The 19,957-nt window shown below is 36.7% G+C and overlaps 1 protein-coding gene across 3 annotated transcripts in view; it reads left to right on the top strand.

The window, feature by feature from the left end:
• ZNF569 (zinc finger protein 569) overlaps positions 1 to 19,957 on the top strand; it is a 108,172-nt gene that overhangs the window by 32,829 nt on the left and 55,386 nt on the right. For all 3 annotated transcript variants that reach the window (XM_057533282.1, XM_057533283.1, XM_007166765.3), the window contains exons 4-5: positions 17,700 to 17,826; positions 18,138 to 18,233. In XM_057533282.1, coding sequence (XP_057389265.1) covers positions 17,700 to 17,826; positions 18,138 to 18,233 — 223 coding nt within the window. The remainder of the gene's footprint in view (positions 1 to 17,699; positions 17,827 to 18,137; positions 18,234 to 19,957) is intronic.

Raw genomic sequence — 19,957 nt, 5'->3', positions numbered from 1 at the left:
AAAATAATCATCAGATTAGTCCAGTTTTTCATCATATCTCAAATCTGATCACTTGTCAACATTTCCATGGCTCTTGTAACCCAGGCCGTATCATCTCTTACCTGGAAGTACTTCAGTAACTGCCTGTTAATCTCCCTGCATACATTCTTAACCATCTGTAGTCCATTCTCCAGAGAACAACCGAAGTGATAATTTAAAAACCTGAGGTGTTAACTTCTCTGCTTAAAATCAACTAATGGCTTCCCTTTACACTTGGAATAAAATCCAGATTTCTTATTGTCCTTTACAAAACCCTTCATGATATGCCTTCTTCCTATTTCTTTACCATTATCTTTTGCTATACCCTCCCTCATTCACTGTCTTTCAGTGATACTAGCTTTTTCCACACTTGGAACAGACAAACTTTATCCCTGGGGAACTTTGAACATGCTAGTAAAGCTACCAGAAAAGACTAAAGTCCCAACTCAAACAGCTCCCTCTTACTCAGTTCTATTCAGGTCTTTGATTGATTGGCTGAGGCCTACCCATATTAGGGAGGACGATTTGCTTTACTCACTTTACTGACTCAAATGTTAATCTCATGTAGAAATACCCTCACAGACACACCCAGAGTAATGTTCAGCCAAATGTCTGGGCAACCTGCAACCCAGTCAGGTTGACACATAAGATCAACCATTACACTATCTTATTCTATCTTACATATTTACATGTTTATGTTTTAATTTGTTTCCCTCAACTAGTATGCACATTCCAGGAGGACCAGAACTTATGTCTGTCTTACAGCTATATCCTTAGGCTCTAAACCAGTGCTGGGCACATCTAGTAAGTCGGTAACTTATTGAATAAAAAACCATAACTCCAGGGCTCAAATAAGAATTATTTTCTCATTCTCTTCAGTGGCAGTTAGTATTCATAATGAAAACCTCAACTACTATGAGACCCTCAAATAGTCTCTGAGCTATCAGAAAAAAAAGTTTCAATTGTTTAATTCTCCTGTTCCACTACTTAAACATATAGGGGAAATAGAAGAGTTGAGATTTAAGAGGTATTGGTGAGACTGAGTCAAATGAACTTGTTGACACATTGTACCTAGGTGTTGAAGAAGAGGTAGGAATCAAAACTTATGCTACAGTTCCATTTTTCAAAAAAGGTGTTAGTGTTGCCATTAATCAAGATAAGAAAGTTAATAGCAAAAATTGCTGAATATTATATCTCCTCACAAACCTAATATGGAATAGGTAATGTTACCTGAAATAGTGAACTACCAATGGCAAACTACTAACTGGATTCTAGGTAGTAAATAAACATATGATAATTAGAAAAGCAAAATTTCCTGTTAGAAAAGACTATATTTTTACACTCTGTCAAAAAATCCAGGATTCATGAAAGAATCTCATCTTATTCCTAGCTGTCCCCTTTTCTATTGAGAATGATTAACTCTTCAAAGAGAATTTAAGAGAATATTTATTCCAACATTTTCATTTTATAGATGGGAAGCTTTTGACCCAGAGAAAATTTAAACATTGTTTAAGTAAAGCCATATCAATACAGTTTAAAAGAAAGAAAAACGGCTATTTGTTAATATTAGGTACTATAAAATTCAAGACAGTAAGCTTTATTTTTTTATCGAAGTTTAGTTGATATACAATGTTGTGCTGATCTCTGCTGTATAGCAAAGTGATTCAGTTATACACATATATACATTCTTTTTTTAATATTCTTTTTCATTATGGTTTATCCCAGGAGATTGGATATAGTTCCCTGTGCTATATAGTAGACCTTGTTGTTTATCCATTCTAAGCGTAATAGTTTGCATCTACTAACCCCAAACTCCCGGCCCATCCCTCTCCCTCCCCTCCTCTGCCTTGGCAACCACAAGTCTGTTCTATGTGTCTGTGAGTCTGTTTCTGTTTTGTAGATAAGTTCATTTATGCCATATTTTAGATTCCACATATAAGTGAAATCATATGGTATTTGTCTTTCTATTTCTGACTTCACTTAGTATGATAATCTCTAGTTGCATCCATGTTGCTGCAAATGGCATTATTTCATTCTTTTTTATGGCTGAGTAGTATTCCATTGTATATATGTACCACATCTTCTTTATCCATTCATCCAAGACTGTAAGCTTTAAAAAAACAAAAAGAACAGTGCTTTAAAATGCTGATAAGTGCGTTAGGTAATAAAGATAAATGGTTAGGACTACTTCTGTACCAAATAAACTGCAGAAAATTTACTATAAGGAATACTGTGAAAATAATAAGAAACGTATCAATAGGAAACTTTTATTGATCTGTCTTAGCTCATGATAGACACATAAAGCAGACAACAAAATGAACATAACTACCAATAATAATTTGATAGAGCTAATTGATTATCATAGCTTATAGCCTGGAATCAATTAATATCCTTTTTTTAGATATGGAAAAACTAAAAAACTGACCGTATATTAGGCCTAAATAAAACTCAATAAATTTCAAAAGTACAAACTGTACATGTTCCAGAATGCAGTTACATAGGAAGTTAATAATAAAAATTCAAAAAGAAAACATTTCCACATGGAAATTTTAAAACTAGCATAAGCAACTTAGATCAAGAAAGACATAAAAATTTATGTTACAGAACATCTAGAAAATAATGTACAGAAGAAAACCTGCAGGCTGAATAATAATGATATGTTAATAAATATAAACAAAATGAACAAAATATAGTTCTAGAAATTAGAAACAATGTGAGAAAATAGAAGAAGGAATTGATGAGAATAAACTTGAAGTCAGTGAGAACATAGAAAATTGAAGTAATACAGAGCTGCTTTTGCTTCCATCTCTCTCTGTCTTCTCTCATCTTTTTAAAAAATTATTATTTTAAAATCTAGGAAGAGAGAGGGAGAAATAGAATAAACAGCCATATACCCAATACCTGGAATTAGCATATTGAATATTTTGTCATTTTTGCTTTGAGATTTTTTTTCAGTAAAATAATTAGAATATTACAGATACTCTGTCCCCAGAGTCAGTCACTTTCATGAATTTTATGTATATCAAGAGTCCATGGTTTTATGTTTTTACCACACTGATTTGTATATATGAATATTATATAATGTTGCTCTCTGTTTTAGATTTTTAAATAATAAGGAACATAATGGACTGACAGTTCTTCAACTCACTTTTTTCACCCCATATTGTTTTCAAGACATATTCATGTTAATATATGTATTTCTGACTTTATATCCTCTTCCATTGTTTTATTTTTCCTTATGTCAATAGCATTCTATCTTAATTACCATGTCTTTTTCATTATAAATCTTGGTATCTGATAATGAAAACAAATCCTCCATCTTTGTTTTTCTTTAACATTGCTGTAGCTATTTGTAGTGATTTATATTTCCTTAGAAATTTTAGAATTAGTCCATTTCCACAATTAAAGCTGCTTAGGTTTTTATTTCAAATTGAACTGAATTATGTTTACAAATATATCATCTGCAAATAGACACTTTTCATCATTTTGAATTCTCATGCCCTCCCTTTTTTCTTGCCTTATTTCAATTGCTAAATGTTCAGTATAATGCTGAATAGATGTGGTGGCAGTCATCTTTGTTTCCTTTTCAGTCTTAAGGGTATACTTTCAATGATTCACCAGTAAGTATGATATTCCATGAAAGTTTTTTTGTAAATACTCTTACAGATGAAGGAAATTTCCTTTTATTCCTAGCCGGCTAAGGGGGTCTATCATGAATTGGTATTGACCTTTGTCATACAATTTTCTTGTATATGTGATTTAAAAAAAAATAAATTTATTATATCTATTTATTTTGGCTGCTTTTGCTCTTTGTTGTGGTGCACTGGCTTCTCATTGCGGTGGCTTCTCGTTACGGAGCACGGGCTGTAGGTGCGCGGGCTTCAGTAGTTGTGGCTCGAGAGCTCTAGAGCGCAGGCACAGCAGCTGTGGCCCATGGGGTTGGTTGCCCCGCGGCATGTGGGATCTTCCTGGACCAGGGCTCGAACCCGTGTCCCCTGCATTGGCAGGCAGATTCCTAACCACTGCGCCACCAGGGAAGCCCATATATGTGATCTTGATCAAATAATGTTTCTCCTTTTCTTCTGTTAATTTGGTCAATTAAAGTGATCAATTTTTAAAATCGAAGTATAGTTGATTTACAGTATTGTGTTAGTTTCAGGTGTACAGCCAAAGAGATTCAGTTATAAATATATATATTCAGATTATTTTCAATTATAGGTGTTGAAATATAAATACAAGATATTGACTATAATATCCTGTGCCATAGAGTAAGTCTTCATTGCCTGTCTGTTTTTTGTATAGTACTTTGTATCAGTTAATCTCATACTCCTAATTTGTCCCTCCCCCTCCCCTTTGGTAACCATAAGTTTGTTTTCTATGTCTGTGAGTCTGTTTCTATTTTGTATATAGATTCATTTATATTATTTTTTAGAGTCCATATATAAGTGATATCATAATATTTGTCTTTGACTTACTTCACTAAGTATAATATTCTCTAGGTCCATCCATGTTGCTGCAAATGGCAATATTTCATTCATTTTATGGCTACTAACATTCCATTGTGTATATATACCACATCTTCTTAAGCCACTCATCTCTTGATGGGCACTTGGGTTATTTCCATGTCTTGGCTATTGTAAATAGTGCTGCCATGAACATTGGGGTGCATGTATCTTTTCAAATTAGAGTTTTCATTTTTCCTGGATATATAACCAAGAGCGGGATTGCTGGATCATATGGTAGCTCTTTCTTTTTTATCCAGTCTGCCACCCTGTGTCTTTTGACTGGAGCATTTAGTCTATTGACATTAAAAGTAATTACTTATAGGTATATACTTATTGCCATTTTAAACCTTGTTTTCCACTTGTTTTTCCAGTTCTTTGTTCATTTCTTCTTTTTGTTTTTTTTCCTTTGTGGTTTCATGGTTTTCTTTTGTTTTATGCTTGAGTTCCTATCTTTGTTTTTTGTGAATCTGTTATATGTTTTTGATTTGTGGTGACTGTGGAGTTCAAGTTTGTTGACCCATAACTATCTCTACTTGTGTTAAACTGATAGTCATAAAAGTTTACACCTCCCCCACATTTTGTGATTTTGATGTCCTATTTTACATATTTATGTTTTACCCTTTTGCTATTAATTGTAGTTATGTTGCTTTAAAATTTTTTTTGATTGTTTTTAATCTATGTACTGGCTTAAGTGGTCTTCAATCTTGTTATATATTTACCTTTCTTATTGTGATTTTCCCTTTCCTATAGATTCTTGTTTCTTGTTTATTTAGAGAAGAGCCTTCAATATTTCTTTTAGGGTAGGTTTAGTATTGCTGAATTCTATAATTTTTGCTTGTCTGAGAAATTTTTTTTTTAATTTATTTAATTTATTTTATTTTTGGCTGTGTTGGGTCTTCATTGCTGTGCATGGGCTTTCTCTTGTTGCGGTGAGTGGGGGCTACTCTTCGTGTGGTGTGCGGGCTTCTCATTGCAGTGGCTTCTCTTGCTGCAGAGCACAGGCTCTAGGCGCACGGGCTTCAGTAGTTGCAGCACGTGGGCTCGGTAGTTGTGGCTCTCATGCTCTAGAGCGCAGGCTCAATAGTTGTGGCGCATAGCCTTAGTTGCTCCGTGGCATGTGGGATCTTCCCAGACTAGGACTTGAACCCGTGTTCCCTGCATTGGCAGATGGGTTCTTAACCACTGTGCCACTAGGGAAGCCCTGCTTGTCTGAGAAATACTTTATCTCTCCTCCTATTCTAAATGATAATCTTGCTGTAGAGTATCCTAGGTTGCAGATATTTTCCTTTCAGGACTTTGAATATGTCATGTCACTCCCTTCTGGTCTGAAAAGTTTCTATAGAGAAATCAGCTGATAGCCTATGGGGGTTCCCTCTAACTGACTATTTCTGTCTTGCTGCGTTTAGAATCCTCTCTTTAACTTTTCTGATTTTAGTTGTGATATATTTTGGCATGAGTCTGATTGGGTTCATCTTGTTTGGGACTCTCTGGGCTTCCTGTACCTGGATATCTGTTTCCATCTTTCAGTTTGAGAATTTTTCAGCCATGATTTCTTCAAATACATTTTTGATCCCCTTTTCTCTCTCCTCTCCTCTGGAACCCCTATTATGCATAGCTTGGCACATTTTATATTATCCCATAGATCGTGCATGTTTCTTTCTTTTTTTTTTTTAATTTGTCTTTCTGTCTGCTTTTCTGATTGGGTGATTTCCATTATTCTATCTTCCAGATCACTTATTCACTCTTCTGTATCATTTAGTCTGCTATTCATTGCCTCTAGATTGGTTTTTATCCTGGTAATTGAATTGTCTAATTTTGATTGGTTCACCTTCATAGTTTCTAGCTCCTTGTTACAGTGATCTTCATTTTTATTGATAATCTTTCTTAATTCCTTTAACATTTTTATTACCCTTTTTTTGGGGATTTGGGGTCCAGTAGACTGGTGAGGTCTGTTTCATTATTTGTTCTTTCAGGGGATTTCTCTTGTTCTTTTTTTAGGAGTAATCCCTCTGCTCTTTCATTTTACTTAACTTTCTCTGCTTCTGTGAATTTAGGAGAAACAGTTATCTACTGTGTTCTTGAAGGGGTGTTTTTATGTGGGAGCGTCCCTTTGTAGACTGTGTGTGTCCAACATTTTTGGTGCGAGGGCTGGTTTTGGTATGGATGCCAGCCACATTTTTCTTCAGAGTGTGCTGGCTGTTATTCCCTTGATAGTTGGTCTTGTGGTGTCCAGAGCCTGTGCTAGATGGGAGGTGGGGTCTCTTCTTTGTTCCATGGCTGTCACCACCCTGTCAGGGGCAGGGTCTGCTTCCCAAATGTTGGAGTAGAAGTCCTGAGGTCAGGTTTCTCAGGCTCCACTGCCCTTCCGTGCGTGCCCTACCCCAAAGAAGGTGAATGCTGAAGCAAGTGAGGCCCATGCGCTCATAGCAAACCTATGTGCCATGTGTGTAGGTGTCCAGGGTTCTGCTCAGAAGCAGCCCAAGGTGCATCCTTTTCTCTGTTTTGTTCCTCCCAGATCTAGTGCAAGGCTGTGGTGTGGAGTAGACTGGAGCTGGGTGTCGGGGTGTTGTTGCTGCAGGAATTGAGGTGGGCAGGAATTGAGGTGGGCAGGAATTGAGATCTGGGCTGCCTCTGTGGCAGACTTCTCCCAGGATCTGTCTGCCCCAGGTCTGGTGCTAAGCTGCTGTGTTGAGTGGGTGGGGCTGGAGCACTCTCGCTGGGAAACCAACTGCTGTGCACTCCTGCCCAGGGCCTGTCTGCCCAATATTCAGCACTTAGCCATTATGCATTCTTGTGGCACTGCCCAGTGCACACACTGACATTGTCTGCTGTAGCTGGTTCTGCTGCCGCTGTGCACTCATTGACAAAAGTCTCCACTGCTAGAGCTGCCACCACCACTGTGCGCAAGCTGACAGTGAAGCTCTGTGGCTCCCTCCAGATCACACCCCAGGCCATCTGGGCTGTCTCTGCATAGCTAGATCAAGCCCTCTCCCAGGACCTACCTGCCCGAGATTCAGTGCTTAGCCACTATGCATTCTTGTGGCACTACACGATGTTCTGACAATGTCTGCCCAGCTAGACCTGCTGCCTGATGTGCGTGCTGACAGTGTCTCCCCTGGCTAGACCCACCCTCCCGTGTGCACGCTGACAATGGCTCCATGGCTCCATCCAGATTACACCCCTGGAGCCCCCTGTCTGTCTCTGTGGAGCTAAACAAATCTTTCCCCTGATCTCACACCAGGCTGTGGTGTGGAGGGAGCAGGGCTGGGGCATTTACTGTTTAGGATTAGGAAGTGCGGTGAGGTGGCAGCTGCCGGTGCAAGCTTTTCTCCATCCTGATTGTAGGCAAGCCAGCATATGCACACACCTCATGAGTAGGGTCTAGGCTTCTCTAGCATACCTCATGAGTAGGATCTAGGTTTCTCTAGCCCTTCTTTCTGTCTCAGCAGATCCCATTAGGCAAGGGGGCTTGTCTCCTCCATGTAAGACCCCAGAACTGGGATGCCCAGATTGTGAGTCAACCTGATCATTCCCCAGGGCGAGGGTCTGCCTGTGTGGACCTTCTCTTCCTTACAGATCCCTCCCAGGGGTGCAGGTCCCAACCTGATGCCTTTTTTTCCCCCATCCTACCCAGTTTTGTGGAGATCTTTCTTGCAGCTTTGGTTAGGTATAGGAGTCCTTCTGTCAGCTTCCTGTTGGTTTTCTGTGAGAATTGTTCCATGTGTAGATATATTTTTGATGTGTTTATGGCGGGAGGTGAGCTCCGTGTCCTCCTACTCCACCATCTTGATCCTCCTCCTTTAAAGTCATCAATTTTTGAATGTTAAACTAATCCTGTAACCTGGTTGGGGGAACCACTTGAATATTTTTTTCCTGGATATTTAATACATTAATTTAATTTATACTAAGGTATACATAACTGATACCAGAACTTTACTGAAAGCAGATTTTCTTGATTCTGGTGTTAGAAGGTAAGGTGAAGCCAAGATATAAGTTCCTTGCAAGCCTGTTTTATTTAGCAGGAGTTCTGTACCTATCACACATCCTCAGTGAATGCTGTTTTGGACAAGATGTCTTAAACTATGAAGATGAATTTTGCCCAAGGCCAATACTGTTCTATTAAAGTCAATTTTGTGATTGTAAATTCTTTAGAGAATTTGAACCTTGTCTGAAAGCCATTTACCTCCTCACATCATACATATAGTCCATATTTCTTTGTCCCTTAACTTTATTCAATGACTTCATATGTATGAGTCACAGAATTACTCATACAACACTGATATGTATGTTAAAAATATAGTTTCTTTATTTTAAAAATGTGTTCGCCTATCTCTTATGAGTTCTGATCAGTAGCATGAAAAGAAAAACTAGTTTTGATGCAGTCTGATTCAAAACTTAGTCCTATCAGTAAACTGTTTCTTTGAAGAATTATTCAGTTATTCAGATTCCCCTCTAAACCCCTGTCCTCTCTTAAGGTGGTATCTGAGATATAGAAGAAAATCTTCATAGCTTTGGGAGGAAGAGGGTCCTCTGTGATTCTCTATGGATGTGTGCTGACTGGTATCCACTGAATCTAGTTTAGCTGGCTTCTTTTTCTGGGCATTCTGTAGCTGATGAATTTGTGGTATGTTTTTCAGCTCAGTCATGATCCAAGGGCCCCCTCCTTTCAACTTTCCTCCCCTGGATCTTGTTGTCTCCATAGACTCTGAGTCTCTGTCATAACCTCCAAAGAATCCCTGGCTTCCATGTGCAATAGTCTGTGGTGTCATCTTGCCTTCTGCAAGGGTCCTATCACTCCCTACTCAGGATATATGCTACATGGGACACAAAGGCTACTTAAAGTTCCCCCAATTTGACCATGACACTTTGCCCTCTTAATTCACTACCTTTCTTACTTCACCTTAATGCCCTGGAGTGTGGGAAGTTCTGAGCACACATTTAACTGCCTATGTCCCTACCTCCATGGCCTTCCTTTATCCCAGGCCTCCAAGGGGGAAGAAAGGGTTTCCCCCAGTCATCTTCCCCCCTGTCTTTCTTTTTACAGTAAAACTAAAATGGAGAAAGGTTATGAAGAATAAGGGAACATACATTAAAAAGCGTTTCAAAACTAGTATACTGGTTACACGTTTGGAATCTGTGAGTGCCAGTGAGAGGCCCAAGGCAGTATAAATAAGGCCATGGAAGGTCTGAAGATATTACTGATGACAAAGCACATCCATCCAGAAGCAAAAAATTAACCCTAGTGCAAGAATATCACATCATTTTGTTCTTTGTTGCCATATTAAGTTTCATCTGCAAATGTTCACATCTCCAGAAACATAGAACAGAGTGCCTAGGACAATAAAATTAAATTGACAAGGCTGCTGTGTGTTCTGTATTCTGCTTAGTGCTTTACTTGAACTCTTCATTTTTTCATGAGGATTTGAATTAATGATTGGTGTCACTTCCCTTCAGCCTCAGGAACTTCCTTTATTATTACTTTTTTTTTCCCCCTTTATTATTTCTTGTTAGGCCAGTCTGCTAGCAATGAATTCTCTGGGAATATATTTCATCTTTTTTTTTAGGTGAAATTTACATAAAATTAATAATTTTGAAGCAAACAATTCAGTGATATTTAGTACCTTCACAATGTGGTGCAGCCACCCCTCTATCTAGTTACAAAACATTTTCATGACCCCAAAATAAAACCTCATACCCATTAAGCATTTACTACCCCCTTCCCCTCTCCCCCAGCCCCTGGCAACCACCAATCTGCCTTCAGTCTCTGTATTTATCTATTCCAGATATTTTATATAAATAGAATGCTAAAATATGTGACTTTTGTGTCTGGCTTCTTTCACTTAGTATAATCATTTTTGAAGGTAACTTTGCTAGTTACAGGATTATTCGTTGATAGTGTTTTTTCTTTCAGCACTTGAAATATTGCTGTCCCATTGCGTTGACCTTCATTGTTTCTAATGAGAAGTCAGGTGTTAATTTTATTGTGGCTGCCTTGTAGATAAAGGATTGTTTTCCTCTTGCAGCTTTTAAGGTTTTCTCTGTACTGTTACTTTCAGCATTTTGAGTATGATGTGTTTAGGTTTGTATCTCTTTGTGTTTATCCTGCTTAGGGTTCATTGAGTGTCTTGGATATGTATATTAGTGTTTTTTAAAAATCAAATTTAGGAAGTTTTCAGCAAGTATTTCTTTGAGTAGTCTTCTGTCTTTCCTCTCCTTCTGGTACTCATATTATGTGTATGTGGATGTACTTATTTCTGTCTCACATTTCTCATAGTCTGTGTTCATTTTTCTTCACTCTTTTTTTTTTCCTCATCTTCAGATTGTATAGTTTCTATTGATCTCTCGATCTTTAAGCTTGCTGATTCTTTATTCTGCCATCTCAGACCTTCATGCAGCTGTGAGAAAGTCTCATCCAGGCCAGTGGGGAGTTGCTGACCAAAATTTTCCCATTAGAGGAGTCCCATGTCAGGTAAAATAGTCCAGTCCCTAATACCCTCACTGTGCTTAGCCTTTGGCTGGAAAAATAGCCAGTGGTGGCTTGAGCATAGCATGGTCTCAGCATGAACACAGTAGTAGAACTAAAGATAGAGCAGCTGGAGGTTGTTCACCAATTATGCGTCTCACAGCTGGTTCTCTTGAAGGGGATCTGGGAGCATATTTCTATGGCTGCCACAAAGATAGCATTTTGAAATGTTCTCTTTCTAGCATAAGCATTTATCTGTCTTAATAGATTTACCTGTATTATTGACTGTGACAGAAATCTTACATAACAGTTGCTTAAACAGGACAGAATTTTATTAGTCTCTGTAGGAATTCAGGTACCAACAAATCAGGGCTGGTCCTGTATCTCTAAGGCAGAGAGACCCAGGATTCCTCTATTTCATTTGTCTACCTCATTATCCTCTAATACTTGGCTTCTACCTCATTATCCCAAATGCCTATATTTGCCCTAGTCATCATAGTTACTTAACAGTCTATAGGAAGGAGGAAGCTGGGGAGAAAATGTATACCTCTTCCCTTTAAGCTCACTTACCAGTAGTTGCACATAATACTCCTTTCATCTTATTGTCCAGAACCTTATATAAAAATACCTAGCTTCAAAGGAGATGAAGAATGATAATAAGAATGATAATGGCACAGGAGGCCATATGCCCAGCCAAAAATTTGGAAATGGGGGAAATAAATATTGGGATAGAAGAGTAAAAGTCTGTGCTACAGTATCAACTGTTCTGGATTTCTTTTCTTTTTTCTTTTTTTTTTTCATTTTGAGATCAGTCTTGGTTTCATATTTCTTTTTAAATTATTAATTTCATTGAAGTTCAGTTTGTTTCAGTATTTATTCCTAATTTTGTATGTTTATTTTTTAAATTTATTTTTCTTCATTAAACTTATTTGCCTAATTCAGTGTTTATGCTTAAAATATCAATTTTTAATTATGGGGATTTATGTATATAAGTTCTAGATTTCTCATATTAAGATTATGCTTCATATTTACTAAATTTTTAAAAAAGTATTTTCGTCAAGTTTATTTTAATGATTTCTTTTTGGATTCTGTCACTCTTGAGCAGGGTACAATTACAATTTTCTTGCAAAATCTGTGGTGTTAGTTTTGTAATTTATTTATTAGTTTATTGATCCAACTTACTGAGGAAAATACAACTCCCTGAGGAGAAATCTGAGGCTGAGGCACTGTCAGCAAGAATTCATCTTATGTGCTCTTATCCTTTCATGTGATTAATGAAACCATTATAGTAGGACTAGCTTTCTGCATTATGTTTTCTCCTCAGCCGTAATTCCTCACCAGGTACTTTTTCTGAGCTTATTTTGGTCTTTATCCCACTTAAGGGGAAGTCCCAACTATCCCGTGCATTTCAGTGTTTTTTTTTAAAATTTATTTATATATTTATTTTTGGCTGCATTGGGTCTTCGTCGCTGTGCTTTCTCTAGTTGTGGCGAGTGGGGGCTACTCTTCGTTGTGGTGTGCAGGCTTCTCATTGCTGTGGCCTCTCTTGTTGCAGAGCACGGGCTCTAGGTGCGCAGGCTTCAGTAATTGCAGCACATGGGCTCAGTAGTTGTGGCTTGTGGGCTCTAGAGTGCAGGCTCAGTAGTTGTGGCACACAGGCTTAGTTGCTCCATGGCATGTGGAATCTTCCTGGACCAGGGCTCAAACCCATGTCCCCTGCATTGGCAAGCAGATTCTTAACCACTGTCCCACCAGGGAAGTCCTTTCAGTGTTTTTTTACCCTGACACTTTGCCTTTGGTTTCTTTTTTTTTTTTTTCTTTTTTCATTTCTTTAAAAATTTTCTTTTCTACCTTTATTGAGATATAATTGACATGTAACATTGTGTTTAAGGTGTACAACGTGTTGAATTGATACACTTATATACTGCAAAATTATTATCACAGTAGTTGGTTAAAAACTCCATCACCTCACATAATTATTTCTCTTTTAGGGCGAGAACATTTAAGATCTACTCTCTAGCAAGTTTCCAGTATATAATACTGTATTGTTAACCATAGTCACCATGCTGTACATTAGATCCCCAGAAATTATTCATCTTATAAATGGAAGTTTATACCTGTTGACCAGCATCTTCCCATCACCCCCACCTCCTAGCCCTGGGCAAGCACCATTCTGTTCTCCATTTCTATAATTTTGACTTTTCAAGATTCTACATATAAGGGATATCATAGAGTAATTGTCTTTCTTCATCTGACTTACTTCACTTAGCATAATGCCCTAAAGGTCTATCCATGGAGTTGCAAATTGCAGGATTCCATCTTTCTCATGGCAGAATAATATTCCATTGTATACGTATATATCACATCTCTGTATACATTCATCTGTAGACAGACACTTAGATTGTTTCCATATTTTGGTTACTGTTAATAATGTTGCAGTGAACATGGGAGTGCATATATGTCTTCAAACTCCTGTTCTCATTTCCTTTGGACATATACCTGGAAATGGGATTATTGGATTATATGGTAATTCTATTTTTAAGTTTTTTAAGGAACTTCTGTACTGTGCTGTTTTCCATAGTGGCTGTATCAATTTACATTCCCATCAACAGTGAACAAGGGTTCCCTTTTCTCCACATCCTTTCCAACATATTTTATCTCTTGTCTTTTTGATGATAGCCATTATAACAGGTGTGAGGTGACACCTCATTGTGGTGTTGATTTGAATTTCCGTGGTGATTAGTGATGTCAAGCATTTTTTCATGTACCTGTTGGCCAATTGTATGTCTTCTTTGGAAAAATGTCTATTCAGTTCCTCTGCCCAATTTTACTCAAGTTGGGTTTTTTTTTGCTATTGAGTTATATGAGTTCTTTGTTTTGGGTGTTAACCCCTTATCAAATATATGATTTGCAAATATTTTCTTCTATTCCATAGATCACCTTTTTATTTTGTTGATTGTTCCTTTTTCTGTGCAGAAGCTTTTTAGTTTGATGTAGCCTCACTTATTGATTTTTGCTTTTATTGCTCATGCTTTTCATGTCATATTTAAAAAATTATTGCCAAGACCAATGTCAAGAGCTTTATCCTTATGATTTCTTCTAGGAGTTTTACTGTTTCAGGTCTAATTTAAAATATTTAACCATTTTGAGTTAATTTTAGCGGTGTAAGATGTGTCCAGTTTTATTATTCTGCATGTGATTATCCAATTTTCCCAACACCATTTATTGAAGAGACTATCCTTTCCCCATATTGAATATTCTTGACTCCCTTGTCAAATATTAGTTGACTGATACAAGGGGGTTATTTCTAGACTCTCATTTCTTATACATGGGTCCATGTGTCTATTTTTATGCAGATACCACACTGTTTTGATTACTATGGCTTTGTCATATAGTTTGAAATCAGGAAATGTGATGCTTCCAGCTTTGTTCTTTCACAAGATTGCTTTGGCCATTTGGGGTCTTTTGTGGCTCCATACAAATTGTACTGGGTTGGCCAAAAAGTTCATTCGGGTTTTTCCATAAAAAGATCACTTTTTCCTGTTTCTGCGAAAAAAGTCTTTGGCAGTTTTGATAGTGATTGCATTGAGTCTATTGATGGCTTTGGGTAGTATGGACATTTTAACAATATTAATTCTTGTGATCCATGAACATGGGATATCTTTCCATTTATTTGTGTCCTCTTCAGTTTCCTTCATCAAAATCTTATATTTTTCAGTGTCTAGATCTTTCTCCTCCTTGGTTAAATTTATTGCTAAGTATTTTTGTTGTTTTTGATGCTATTGTGAATGGGATTGTTTTATTTCTTTTTCAGATATTTTGTTGTTAGTGTATACAAATACAGCTGATTTCTGTCTGTTGGTTTTGTGTCCTGCAGCTTTACTTAGTTCGTTGATTAGTTCTTACAGTATTTTTGGTGGTGATTTTAGAATTTTCTATATATAAGATCATATCATATGCAAAAAAAAAAAAACAAAAAAAAACCGAAGACAGTTTTCTTCTTTCTTTCCTATTTGAATGTATTTTTTTTCCTTGCCTGATTGCTCTGGTTAGGATTACCCATACTATATTGAATAGGTCTGGTGAGAGTGGGTACCTTTGTCTTGTTCTGATCTTAAAGTAAAAGCTTTCAACCTTTTACCATTGGATATGATATTGTTGTTGGCTTATCATATATGTCCTTGTTTATGCTGAGGTATGTTCCTTCTATACTCAGTTGAGAGTTTTTGAGAGTTTTTATCACAAAAGGATGTTGTATTTTGTCAAGTGCTTTTTCTGCATCTATTGAAATGATCATATAATTTTTGTCTTTCATTCTATTAAAGTGATGTATCACATGTATTGATTTGCATATGTTGAACTATCCTTGCATCCCAGGAATGAATCCTTCTTCATTGTGGTGTATGATCCTTTTAACATGCTGTTGAATTTAGTATGCCTATATTTTGTTGAAAAATTCTGCATCTGTATTCATTAGAGATATTTGCCTATAGTTTTTCTTGTAGTGTCCTTATCTGCCTTTGGTATCAGGGTAATGTTGGCCTTGTAAAATGAGTTTGGGAGTGTTCCCTCCAGTTCCATTTTTTTTGAAAGTATGAGAAAGACTGGCATCTGTTCATCTTTAAATGATTGGTAGAATTCACCAGGGAAGCCATCTAGTCCTCGGCTTTTCTTTTTTTGGTGGGAGGAGAGGGTTTTCTCTATTGAAAGATTTTGATTACTGATTCAACTCCTTATTCAATATTGTTCTGTTCTGATTTTTTATTTCTTCATGATTCAGTCTTGGTAGGTTGTATGTTTCTATGTTTCTTCTAGGTTATCCACTTTGTTACCATATAATTGTTCATAGCAGTCTCTTATGGTCATTGTATCTGTGATATCAGTCATAATGTCTCCTCTTTCATTTTTTATTTTATTTATTTGACTCCTCTCATTTTTTCTTCTTGATGGTGTCCTTAGCACAGTTAGTAAGATCCGCTTCTCTGTAACGTCCTCTGAGAATGTTATCTCCTGCTCTCTCAGACTTTTCAGTGACGCAGCTCACAATTCAGTACTTTGGATGTGATGAGAGAAAAATGACACTCTTTGGCACCATCCCACATAGCTGGGAAAGCAGGGTATTCACACATTCTTATTTTCCTTCATGAATGAAATCATGGGCCAAGATTTCTCTTGGCCCTAAACTGTGTTGCCTTGGTGGAGGAGTGAAGTAGGTAAAGTCAAACTGTTCCTCTTACCCTCTCTGATGAGTCCAAACTTGTATTTTTTGCTCCACTGATGTACTGGAACTTCTTGGCTGGAGACGTGTACTTTCACAAAAGCTCTGTCTTCTATTGGGTGCTTGTCTAAGACAGTCATTTTCTGGGGGCTCCTGGACCATGACCAAGAGAGGCTAGAGTCAGTTCACATGCCTCTCAGGGTCTATAGCCAGGACTGAGGTCTGTATGCTTATAACTCAATGTGTGGGTAGGCAAGACTCCTTCTGAGTCCCTTAGCATATGGTGCTGGACCCCACAGTTCCCACAAAGGCACTTTTGTCCATGGATGGATGCCAAATTACTGTTTTTGCAGTGGGGCCACTGCAGAGGGATGTCTTATTTTGCCATGATTGCTTTTGGTTTCTTAAGCCTGATTGTTTACAAGTCCTTGATCTTTAGCAGAAAAGGGCTCCAAAAGAGGAGTTTCCATTATTCCCACAGCATACTCTCAACCTTAGTGGATGTTCATGGTCATAGGGTCCTTTTAGGACCTAGAAATAAATTATCAGAAACATTTTTTATGAGTTAGCTCCTGGTGATTTCCTTTTATCTTACCCCATCTCTCATAGAAATTTCTCAAAGTATAGGAAATATGGACAGCTACCTTTGTTCCAGTGCTGTTGAAGATTTTTTCTTATGTTTATATTTTTGGGGCATTTTGGTTTTTAACTAGGAAAAGTGCATTTGATTTCTATGTTCAAATCACACTTCTTTGAAGAAATTTGTTACCAGTCTCTCATTTCTGACACTTTAATCTTTCTTGGTGCTGTTTTCTCACAGTTCTGGTTGTAATTCAAGTTCAGACCATTTAAAAAAAACTTCATTAACTAATCTTTTTTTCTATATCTGTTGGTATTTGTAGGATTCTATTTGTGGCACTCTTTTTTCAGTATATGTGAACTCTGAACAAAAATACATCCAGTTTTTGTGGCTGCAGACATCTGTTATAGGCTTATGGACAATAAATCCTCATTTTCAATTTAGATTTCTTCTGATCTAATGAACAATATGTGCAATTGCTAAATCAATGAATATCTCTGTTTGGATGTTCCTACTATATTTCAAAGTCATTCTCTCCCCATTTCTGCTTCCATCCAAATCCTATTTTCATTTTTTCATGTACCAATGAATCACAGGGATCTAGTGAGTTCCCAGACCAATTAACTTGAGTAAAGTTTTGTATTCCCCCAGTTTTTACACTCAGTATAAATTAGTACCCAAGATCTCTTTATCTCACAGTAGTTATTAAAGATGTGTGCTTGCTAAATCAATAAATGAACATAAACTAACAGGATGTTGCTAAAATGATATTTTTCTTTCAGACAATAACAAAAACAGGTAAAATTTATTTTATAATCTCTTACCTTTGTGTACTATCAGAACAAGTTTCAATATGTTTTGTCCACTACATCTAAGATGGATGACTCCAGATTGAGTGGGAATATGTTGTTACAGGGAACAGTGACATTCAAAGATGTGGCTATTGACTTCACTGAGGAAGAGTGGCAGCAGTTGGATCCTGCTCAAAGGAACCTGTACCGGAATGTGATGCTAGAAAACTATAACAACTTAATCACTGTGGGTAAGGGTAGTTTCCTATATAACTCAAACTCTGGGAGTAGATTACCTTTTTTTCCCCCAGTGTTTCTGAAATGTGTGGAACCTTTAAATGTTAGACTGAGTTTGGCCTTTAGGTGCCTTTGCTCACATTCATGTGCATGCTGCAGCTTTCAAAGCAAAATGTCATCCTTGGTTATGTTTCAAGGGGCAGTATCCCTAGAAAAGATAGTTTTCTTGTCCTTCAGAAAGCCTGGTTTCCCTGGGCCAGCCTCAGTTCTTGAATGATTGTTCCTAGTATTTATGCCCAAATCTTATGTCACTTCCCTTTGACAGGATGTCCATTCACCAAACCTGATGTGATTTTCAAGTTGGAGCAAGAAGAAGAACCATGGGTGGTGGAGGAAGAAGTGTCAAAGAGACATTGTCCAGGTTAGTGGGAAGGAACCATACAGGTGAGGAGGGGCCAGGGCCCTTTAATTGTTAATCTGTAAGTTTTTGATCACTCTGAAATGTTCTTCAAAGTTAATTTTTTTAAGGCCATAGAACTTTGTAGTGACAATTGGTATGAATTTTTTATATATGTAAGATCTCATTTCTAGATAACATGTTTAACTTCTTTCCTCAGAACCTAAAAGACCAGTTAGCTTTCTTACCTGTGTGCTAGATATCAACATTTCCTAATTCATTCCCAGCTTTGCTTTGATAATCATTCTAGTCTTTCTGCCCACCTTTTTACATAGGCTCCTTTCCTTTTACGTTCAGATATTTACAGAATTGAAGTTGTTTAAATACACTTGTTGACATTTAGAGTCCTTTACTATTTTCTCTTTTTCCTTCCATTGTAAATGCTTTAGCATCATATTTTGTACCCATAGTCACACTTCCCACTGTAATTTAGCTTTTGCTCTCATACTTCAGTAATGTCTACAATCCTTTTACTTCAATAAAAGTTTTAAAGTCAGTGCTACTTTTCTGTTATCTCCCATTTTCTGCTACATTTGTCACGTATATATGCATGTGCTTGTGTGTTTGTGATACATGTGTATACATATGTATAATGCATACACATATATACATATACATGCATACATATACATACATATATTTTTAACTTGAAAGATATTGTGATGTCTTTTTTTGCTCTTCAAGGAGATAACAATTTATACTTCTAACAATTTCTGCAACTTAGTCTATTAGCATTCCTTAAATCTTTGCCAGTTTGATAAGTGAAAAATAACTTACTATAGTTTGAATTTGCATTTCCTTTATTATAAATGAAGGCAAGCATCTTTTCATATGTTTAAAATCTATCTATATTTCTTTTTTGTGAACAGTTTGTGTTTTATGCCCCATTTTTTCTGTTGAGTTCTTAATTTATATGAATTCTTAACATTATGGTGATTAGCCCTTTCTCTTGTTTTTCTAGTATTTTTTTCCGGTCACTCATTGCTCTTTAAAGTACTTTTTGCCGCCGTTAAAGTTCACATAGTTAAAATAACAATCTTTTCTTACAGGAGATTTATCATATGATTCTTTTTCCTTTTTTGTATATGGGTGAATATTATTTACATAATAATGAATCATACTTACATTTTCGCTATGAATTTAAATATCCTAACTCTGTCAAGCTTTGAAGTCAATGTTACACTGGTTTCATAAATAAAATTTAGAAGCTTTTCTTCACGTTCTAGAACATTTATATAGCATTGGCATAAAACTCCCGTAAAATTTTTATTTATCTTACCTGTTGAACTATTTGGACCTTGCAGATTTTTGAGGGAAGTTTCTTTGACAGCTTTTCTCCATTGTTCCTTTTATAACTGTTCTATATAGATGTTTTTGTCTCTCTTGGCAATAGTTTTTGATAATAGGCTGTAATTTTCCAGAAAGATATCCATTTTAATCCTGGTTTTCAAATTAATTTTCACAGAGTTGAACAAAGTAATTGCCATAAATATTTAAATTTCCTCTGTATTTTAAGAAGGTTACCATATATTGATGTTCCCGGGCCATCTGTTATATTTAACAATTTGTTTCATCTGTATTTTCAAATCTGTTTTTATAAAATTGTTCATAGTGTTGTCTTCTTATTTATGTCTTCTGTAAATACTGCAACATTCTCAGCTAGCATCATCAAATATTGGCTCTCATTC

The sequence above is a fragment of the Balaenoptera acutorostrata genome, chromosome 19 (assembly GCF_949987535.1).
Source record: "Balaenoptera acutorostrata chromosome 19, mBalAcu1.1, whole genome shotgun sequence".
Lineage (NCBI taxonomy): Eukaryota > Metazoa > Chordata > Mammalia > Artiodactyla > Balaenopteridae > Balaenoptera > Balaenoptera acutorostrata.
This window is presented reverse-complemented; position numbering and strand designations above follow the sequence as displayed.